This window comes from Babylonia areolata, chromosome 1 (genome assembly GCF_041734735.1).
Source record: "Babylonia areolata isolate BAREFJ2019XMU chromosome 1, ASM4173473v1, whole genome shotgun sequence".
NCBI classification, from domain to species: domain Eukaryota; kingdom Metazoa; phylum Mollusca; class Gastropoda; order Neogastropoda; family Buccinidae; genus Babylonia; species Babylonia areolata.
The window spans coordinates 92489327-92499326 of record NC_134876.1 but is presented as its reverse complement, the minus strand read 5'-3'; the positions used below and the strand labels follow the sequence as shown (position 1 = coordinate 92499326).

At 41.0% G+C, this 10000-nt stretch overlaps 1 protein-coding gene across 1 annotated transcript in view; it reads left to right on the top strand.

Annotated features, from left to right (window-relative positions):
- LOC143290490 (polycystin-1-like protein 2) overlaps nt 1-10000 on the top strand; it is a 96125-nt gene that overhangs the window by 42460 nt on the left and 43665 nt on the right. The window contains exons 22-27 of the mRNA XM_076599991.1: nt 1-98; nt 2031-2520; nt 3176-3334; nt 4592-4701; nt 6612-6845; nt 7460-7633. The exon at nt 1-98 is cut by the window's left edge and continues 145 nt beyond it. Of these exons, the coding sequence (XP_076456106.1) occupies nt 1-98; nt 2031-2520; nt 3176-3334; nt 4592-4701; nt 6612-6845; nt 7460-7633 (1265 nt within the window). The remainder of the gene's footprint in view (nt 99-2030; nt 2521-3175; nt 3335-4591; nt 4702-6611; nt 6846-7459; nt 7634-10000) is intronic.

The window sequence follows — 10000 nt, the reverse complement described above, 5'->3', positions numbered from 1 at the left end:
TCAACAACAGCGTCTACATGGCCTTCGAGGGCGCCTTTGCTCTCCCTGCTGCCGACAACTTCGAGGTTAGCAACGAGACGTCGTTTGTGGACACTCAGGTGAGCAGTTCTGATCAAAGAACATCGCACAATGATAGCACGGAACATCCATCACTTCAGAAAAACAAAACGTCACTCTGTTAGACTTTAGTCGACCAGAGCTTGTTTTTGTTTCATCTGCAATGTATGATTGAATTATTAATTTTTTTGAGAAGACTGTCTTCATTGTTGTGCGATTGTAGTAAGTATCAATCATTTGTTTTGTTTTCGCACACAGTTCTTTGGTTTAATAGATTAAAAAAAAAATTTTGCATTGCTCTTTTATTTTCTTTTTGTTTTTTTGTGGGATGTATGTAAAAGTGAAAGAAATATATTGGCCAATTGCCCAACAAAAACATAATTCGGAGATGGCTCTGTCTGTAGACAAAGGTGGAGTGACGTATTTGGAAGGCGGATTTCCTGCTGATATATATATATATATATATTGATTGGCTGATTGATATTATCTTAGAGATTGGTTGTGTGACTGAATGGGATTTCCTGCTGATAATTTTGTTTTGTTGGTTGATTGATATAATTTTTTTTTTTAAAGATTAGCTGGTTTGATTGAAATATTTTGTTTGACTTTCATCTTCAGTGACGGGAGTTTGAAATCGTTTAATCATTTCTGTTAAAAGCTCATTTTGATGGATCGGTTGCTAATTGAGTAAATTAATAATTGTTTGTTACGAAAAAGAACCCACCAACAATAATTGTGATTAAGATTTTTGAGTAGTGAACAGTAAATGATTAACGTGTGGAACCAGTTGTTAATAATCTTAACTAAAGAACTGACTGGTTGCTGAAAGGAAACAGTTATGAATAGTCTCAGTTAATGAACAGTATGTAAGTGATCGACGGTTTCTTCTAACTGTGACTGGCAGTAGTAAAAAACTTTGGGAAATGCGAGGACAAATGACAAAGGAGGGTGTTCACCTTCGCCCAAGCATTAGAATAATTTCGGGACTCGCTTGTGGGACAGTAAATCCAATCTAAAGGATTAGATTAAACTTTTATTCATGATGTCTGTCTTTGGGCCTACCAATGCAAACACCAAAACAAATCCGTTGCAAAAACAGAGAAAAACAAAAGGAAACAAACAAAAAACAAGAGAGGCAAGGCCTTCAAGACTCACTTGTGATAAATTAAGTCCCCTAGCATTAATTACAGAGTAATTTCCCTTTTTTACTATCTGCACCAAAACGTTTGCAAAATAAATAAAACTTCCATGCTTAGCAAAAGAAGTTTCTGTTTGAACAAAAAATGATAATAATGACTCCTCTTGTTGTTGTGTCAGAATAAGAGGTCAAAGTGCCAAGTTTAGAGAATACAAAAAATATAAATATAACAGTAAATGCAGTTTGCATATAATTAGGCTTCTTTTTAATTATTTTGTGCCCATCCCACAGGTGCAATATTGTTTTAAACAAGATGACTGGAAAGAACTGAATTTTTCCTATTTTTATGCCAAATTTGGTGTCAACTGACAAAGTATTTGCAGAGAAAATGTCAGTGTTAAAGTTTACCACGGACACACAGACACACAGACACACGGACACACACACACACACACAGACAACCGAACACCGGGTTAAAACATAGACTCACTTTGTTTACACAAGTGAGTCAACAACACAAACACAATGCGGGGTGTATATTTGTTAGTAGATGTGCAGTTGTTTTTTTTTGTTTTTTTTTTTAGCTAAAGTGACATGCGGGAACTTATTCACACCTTTTGTGAAAGATCTTAAGTTTACATATACACGTATTATGTGACTAATTCCTAATTAAAAAAACCCAACCCAAACACGAATGTTAAAGTAAGCAACTGTTATGTCTCTGGCGTAAGACTAAAATGTCAAATTAAAACAAAATAACGAGAAAAAAAAGAAGATATGTAATGAAGAGACGAAATCATGCCTCACCTTTGCTGGTGTTCTTTGTGAGCAACAGTTCGTGACGAACAGCAACAACCTCTACAGCTGGGACGTCAGCGCCTCCTACCTGACGTCCCCCGTAGTCAGCTTGAACTTGTACGACAATGCTGGTCAGGAGATCGTCGCCAAGGACCTCAGGGAGCCCATCCAGATCGACATCAGCACCGGGGCTGTGGAGGAACCCCTGTCCCTCGTCACGCCCTTTCTCGTGGAGGATGCCGAGCTGTACTACCACGCCTTCGAAACGACCTGGAACTCTTCTCAGGCGTTGAGTATTGTCATCAAACCGAACTCCACCAACGAAACATTGGAGGTTTTCCTCAAACACGGATCTTTGCCGACGCCGAGTGATTACGACTGGGTGTACATGTTTCCAGAGGATAACGACGATGGTGGTGGTGAAGACGGTGATGGCGAGGAAGACGGAGAATACAGGATCTTCATTCGCAACGACACTTTCGTCGCTAACGAGACCGGTGTACTGTATTTGGGTCTTCGTCTTTATGGTGAGCTGACTTCCTCTCTAGTTGTGCCTTGATTTCTTTAGTTATGATTATTGGAGATATTCCCAGTATGTCTTTGTCAGTTACTCTGCCCGTCGAATACGTCTTTGTCTTTACCACTTTGAGCTGCATTTCCTTTTCCTCTTTTGCTTTTCCCTTTCGAAGAAAAGTTAATTCCGATTGACTGTTTTAGGATGCAAATGCAACCCCAAGCCGACGAGCTATATCTATATTTAGAAACTGACCTTTTTCTTTCTCTTCTAATGTCACTACTGCTACCATTTCTATCGCTGCTGCTGCTGCTGCAACCACTTACGAGGGTATAACAACTTTGACAAGTGGTGAAAACTGATCCGAAAGTTTAACTAACTCTAACAAGGTTACGCGAGTATGAAAACAGGGGGCACAGATTTTGAAAGCGGAAAAAAATAGACAACAATTGTGATTTGTATGCCCTTTTTTTATAGTTTTTTTTTTTAAGATGCTCACGAGAGTGCAATATATATATCTGCGCACGTCTGCCTCTCACACATTCTTTCTCCTCCCTGTCCCCCCCCCCCCACACACACACACATACTCTCTCACTCCTTATCCTCTCTTCTCCTGTTTTTTTTTTTCTTCTTTGAAACTACCAATCACTTCTGGCATCGGTTTTCAGTGAACGAAAGCAGTCTGGAGCCAGACTACAGTGACTACTACACAGACCCCGATGATGGGGCTGTCAGAAACGAATCCCTGCCCGCGTACACCATCACTGCCTTTGGCAGCTCTTGTCGCTTCTGGGACGAGCTGAGTGAGACTTGGTCCACTGATGGATGTGAGGTGTGTTTTACTGTCCCCGAGTGTGTGTGGAAGAAGAAGAAGAAGAAGAAGAAGAAGAAGAAGAAGAAGAAGAAGGAGGAGGAGGAGGAGGAGGAGAAGAAGAAGATTTTTTTTGTGTGTGTGAACTAATGTGTTTCTTTGTTGTTTTTTTTCTTCTTTTTTGTTTCTTTGTTATAAAAATCGGATACGCTAAAGTGAACACCCAGATTCTTGTTTGAATGATGTCAGCAGAGACATTATTTTCGATTCTCTTAAGCGAGTGCATGCCTTCTTCACCACAATTAATCAACTGGCTGATTAATTAGCCAGTGAGACGGATGACTTAACAAACGAGCCAGATGAAATTGGTGCTCGTCTCAGATCCGTTTTACAGTTTGTTTTTAAGTTTCTTCTTCCCATTTGTTTATTGTCAGTTCACTCCAAGGTTAATTAGACACGTACGCAATCACACTAATTTGAGCGCTCGCGCGCGCGCGCGCGCACACACACACACACACACACACACACACGCGCGCGCGCGCGCGCGCACACACACACACACACACAAATGGGGAGCGAAGGACGCTTTTAGAATTTTTTTTACAATATTTGAAATAAAACACGTTTATCCTTTCTATTTGTCTTCCAACACATCCGGCCAGTCACCGAACAATCAGTTGCATACACAACATAAAAAACAAACAAACAAGAGTGTTAAAAAACGACAAAAAAAGGAACAGAAACCAATAAACCAACAGAGAAAGAATGGGGAAAAGAAAAAGGTTGGTTTGAACAAAAAGCAACCATCGAACGAATACTTGTGTTGTTCATCTTGTATCCCTTCTCCTTGATTCAAATAGGACCATTCATTGACGTACACGGACTCTTAACCCCTTGACTGCTGACCTTGGTGAAATGAGATCAGTGTGTCGTGCTCTTGAACTGCAGCTGGTAACGTTTTGTGTGTACAAGTTAAGCTGCGTAAGTGATCCATCTAAACAAATGTAATGCAACCTGGAGAGGAAAAAAAAGCAAATCCAGACAAAGAATGGTGACCGACATTATGGCCGCGGCGGGGTTACATGAGGCACTCTCTCTCCCACCTTCTCCACAACTTTGCGGTCCATACATGATACACCCGGCCCAGACGAGACCCAGTACGAACACCAAGAAAATGAAGATAAGTCAATCAAAACAACACAACAGACACACACACAAACTATATCCCTCTCCCACCTTCTCCACATCTCTACGATCCATACGCCTGGCCCAGACCAGGCCCAGCACGTAGAGGAAGAAGATGAGGCACAGGGTGACCAGGACGGCGTCGTTGGCAGCCAGCTTGCTGCCCAGGTCGTCGAACACCGTGTCGAAGTGGATTTGGTTGGGCGCCACGAACCGCCTTAGGGGCCCCACACCGGATTTTCTGTCAGGGTTTACTCCCTTAGCTAGGTGGCCGCAGGTAGCTCTCCAGAGCTGGCACCCTGTGACAGCAATAAGTTTGCTTTGAATTAAGAGTGTTCCTCGAAGAACGTGGACTTTGCCGTGGTGTTAGGAATATTCTGAGCGATAAGCAAGCAAACTAAGCGCTGCTGCTAAGTTTGCTCTTGCAACCCACCCTTGAAGGCTCAATCTTATCCCATTGAGGTGACAACCTTTCATTGACGAGTATACTGTCAGCAGCAGTCCAAGGTTTAAAACCCAGCAGCAATGAAAATTGCTTCCCCAATTTGACAACCCCCCTCAAAAGAAAGGTTTGAATTCGAAAAATACTTGAAAATGCCCCCAGAACAATTTTCTAAGTATATCCGATTTTGATTTCAAATCAAAATCAAATCTAAGTATATATCAAAATATAGGACACTGGATTGCCTATAAAGACAGGACGCGTTCATGGTATTGACAGAAATGAAAGTTTGCGCACGAAACGTAATTTGAATGATTTTGGTAATAAGTTCCATTATATATTTCGATGTTCTTTTTTTTTCGGTCATTATAGAAAACATTTCCTAAAGCCATATTACAACAGAAACTGGAACGCTTTGAAGTTCTCGTAAATTGCTTATGACAAAGAATAAGTCATCTTTGTTGAAACAATTTTTAAATTATGCAAAGTTTTTTTGAATATTGCTATTCTACTTGGCTAGATTTCTATACACTTTGGATCAGTAATTGCTTGTGCGATTTGTGCTACTCGAAATTAGATGCTTTTCTGTTCAGATTCTGCTCTAAACGTAGCATTATTTCATTTACTTGATTACAAGTCCGTCAGGTGCTGTGTAACCTTGCCACATACATCGTCACCATGCATTTTTTGCCTTTTGTCACATTTTGTTCCCCCCCCCCCCCAATGTACCCCAATGGGGACATTGGGGAATAAATCTTGACTTGATATAAAATAAATCTTGACTTCACTTGACTTGAAATAAATCTTGACTTGCCTTGACTTGAAATAAATCTTGCCTTGGCTTGACTTGATTTGAAATATATCTTGATTTGACTTGAAATAAATCTTGACTTGGCTTGACTTGAAATAAATCTTGACTTGACTTGAAATAAATCTTGACTTGGGTTGACTTGACTTGAAATAAATCTTGACTTGACTTGGTTTGACGTGAAGTAAATAATGACTTGAAATAAATCTTGACTTGACTTGGTTTGATTTGAAGTAAATCTTGACTTGACTTGGTTTGACTTGAAATACATTTTGACTTGACTTGACTTGTCTTGGTTTGACGTGAAGTAAATCTTGACTTGAAATAATTCTTGACCTGACTTGGTTTGACTTGAAATGAATCTTGACTTGGCTTGACTTGACTTGAAATAAATTTAGACTTGACGCGACTTGAAAAAAATCTTGACTTGACTTGAAATAAATCTTGAATTGACTTGGTTTGACTTGAAGTAAATCTTGACTTGACTTGGTTTGACTTGAAATAAATTTTGACGTAACTTGACTTGACTTGGTTTGACGTGAAGTAAATCTTGACTTGACTTGACTTGGTTTGATTTGAAGTAAATCTTGACTTGACTTGGCTTGGTTGGACTTGAAGTAAATCTTGACTTGACTTGAAATAAATCTTGACTTGGTTTGATGTGAAGTAAATCTTGACTTGACTTGACTTGGTTTGATTTGAAGTAAATCTTTACTTGGCTTGGTTGGACCTGAAGTAAATCTTGACTTGACTTGAAATAAATCTTGACTTGATTTGACTTGAAGTAAATCTTAACGACTTGGTTTGACTTGAAGTAAATCTTGACTTGATTTGACTTGACCTGACTCACCCCCCCAGGTCTCCGTGGAGTCCACAGCGGCCCTCACCCGCTGCCTGTGTTCGCACCTGACCTCCTTCGGCACGGGCGTGTTCGTGGCGCCCAACCAAATCCACTTCGACACGGTGTTCGACGACCTGGGCAGCAAGCTGGCTGACAACTATGCCGTCCTGGTCACCCTGTGCCTCATCTTCTTCCTCTACGTGCTGGGCCTGGTCTGGGCCAGGCGTATGGATCGTAGAGATGTGGAGAAGGTGGGAGAGGGATATAGTTTTTTTTTTTTGTGTGTGTGTGTCTGTTGTGTTGTTTTGACTGACTTATCTTCATGGTCTTGGTGTTCGTACTGGGTCTCGTCTGGGCCGGGTGTATCATCATGTATGGACCGCAAAGTTGTGGAGAAGGTGGGAGAGAGAGAGAGAGAGTGTTTTCTCGTTGTATTGTTTCTGCTTTCTGTGTGTGAAATTCGGGTTGCTAGCAAACTTGAACTCTCTTTGCTCAGAGTGGATTTCTCTGTGTTTGAAATTCTGGTGGTTTTTCCTTGAAAGGACAAGCGCGTCAGTGCCACCCATGACGCTTTGTTTTTTTCCTCAATTTGTATGTATATATATATATATATATATATATATATATATATATATATGTGTGTGTGTGTGTGTGTGTGTGTGTGTGTGTGCCTACCAAACGCTGCAAACACACACACACACATACACACACACACACACACACACACACACACACACACACACACACACAACACACAACACAACACAACACAACACAGCAAACACATGCCTACAATTTTTTTTTTTTTTTTTTTTTTTTTTTTTAGAGATGCCTACAAAACTCTGTATTAATGTTTTGTTCTCAGTGGGGAGCCACACCTCTGGCGGACAACGTGCTGTCGGACCGCTACTTTTACCGGATGACCATCTTCACGGGGGCTCGCTACGGGGCCGGCACCAGATCCCAGGTCAGCTTCGTCCTCTCTGGGGACACGGGTGACACCGGAGTCAGACAGCTAGCCGATGAAAAGGGCAAAAAAGTGAGTGATGGATGAATGAGGCAAGAATGGTTTTCTTTTTCTTTTTTCTTCTTCTTTTTTTTTTTTTTGGAGGGGGCGGGGGGGCGGGGGGGCAGCGGGGGGGGGGAGGGTTCTCGCGAAGGGGTAAGCGGTATATATATATATATATATATATATATATATATATATATATATATATATATATATATATATACATATGCAACAGTCTAGTCACAACACTCGGTTTATATCACAGATTGACAAATTTTTACATTTGGGCCAACAGCAAAGTGAGAACTGTATTATCAATGGTTTCTCCAGTCAATGGGAAATCATTTACAGCTTAGTCTTTTGTGAAGGACTATGACTCTCAAACTAGGAGGCAAAATTGCACTGGCTCTTAGTGCTGCAGCCTTGTGGGCTGGTTGGCCTTTGGGAACCATCCCAACGCCAACTGTCCTAAAACCCTCTTAGCCGAGAGAGTGGGGATGTAACTTGGGCAAGACACTCTCCACGATAATCAAATTCTAGCCCAAATAGTCGGAACAGCAGTTGCCTCCTCTGCTGTTCTGATGGTCATAGTCGGACACGACTATCATATATATATATATATATATATATATATATATATATATATATATATATATATATATATATATATATATATATATACATACATACAACATTAGGCTCTTCATGTCTTTAAAACTTGTATTCTAAGAAAGCAGCACATTTTCGCTGTAAAATCAGCTTTTTCAGAAATTTGCTGCTTTTTTAGAATACAAGTTTTAAAGACAAGAAGAGCCTACCGTTGTTGATATTTTTATATTTTACCGGTCTTGGTATTTACCTCAGTGCTTTCTGCAAGGAGCGGAGCCCAGGACACGAAGAGAGTGTGAACTATCTGAATATATATATATATATATATGTGTGTGTGTGTGTGTGTGTGTGTGTGTGTGTGTGTGTGTGTGTGTGTGTAGGAGGGGAGGTGGACAGTGTATGTAGGGGACTTAACTGGAGCGGTGGGGGCGTGGGGGGTGGGGGGCTTCTGACCCTGGGGGATAATCACGTCCGACTGCGAGCCGGTCCGAGAATTACATTGTAACGTGTCGTGTGCCGCTGCGCTGTGCTGTGCTGCGCTGTGCTGAGTTGATTGTATTCAGTTCTCTTGCAGTACATTGTGCTGTGCTGTGCTGTGCTGTGCTGCGCCGCACGGCATAAAGTGTATTGTATTGTATTACATCGTATCGTATCGCATCGTACATCATATCGTGTCGTGTCGTATTGCATCGTATCGTATCGTATCGTCTTATCTTGTCTTGTCCTGCCCTGTCCTGTCCTGTGTTGCCTCGCCTTGCCTTGTCTTGTTTTATATTTCTCTCGTGACAAAGAATCCTTTGTGAAAATGCTGCTCTCTCCAGGTAGAGCGCATCCCTACAGTGCAGTGCCACCTATTTTGTATCTTTTTTTTTCTGTATGCATCTCATATTTGTTTTACCATCAAAGCGAGATTCTTTTTTTTTCTACAGAATTTTGCAGGTAGAATATTTACTCTGTTTGTTTTTTTGTTTTTTTTTGCTATTGGTCTTCTTCCGTGCGATAAACACATGCAGCATACAGGGACATCGGTTTGTCGTAAAAAGACTATCACTCAGACGACCCAGACTTAAAGTGGGGAGCAAATACACCCCGGTCTGTATAATATATGTTATGGGATTTAAAATGGTCGACACTCGTTTCCCAGCCGAGCGCATTGTCACTTAGGCCAACACTCCACCGCTATGCTGCCGTGCTTTGCTTTCTTTTTGATAATAATAATAATAATAATAATAATAATGATGATGATGATGATGATGATAGTATTTCTATAGCGCTGAATCTTGTGCAGAGACAAATCTAAGCGCTTTCACACCAGCCATTCACACGCATGCATAACTCTAAGCTGAAGAAACTGAAGACAAGGAAGAGGTAGGGGAGGGAGGCTATCTTGTGAAGAGGTGGGTTTTTAAGGCCAGACTTGAAAGAGCTGAGTGCGGAGACCTGACGAAGCGAAAGAGGAAGTTCATTCCAAATGCAAGGTCCAGAGACAGAGAAAGAACGGCGTCCAACAGTGGAGTGTTTAAATCTGGGTATGCGTAAACAGAGTGGATCCGAAGCCGATCGTAGAGAGCGAGATGGAGTGTAGAGGTGAAGGCAGCCACAAAGATAGGAAGGGGCAGATTTGTGAATACATTTATAACATAGAGTGCTGATCTTATACTTTATTCTGTGCGAGACAGGGAACCAATGGAGATGTTGCAAAATAGGAGTGATGAGTTATATAGTAAAAATGTATTGTAACTTGAAGAACACTGTCCTTTTGCTGACGCTAAACCTGGGGACGATAAT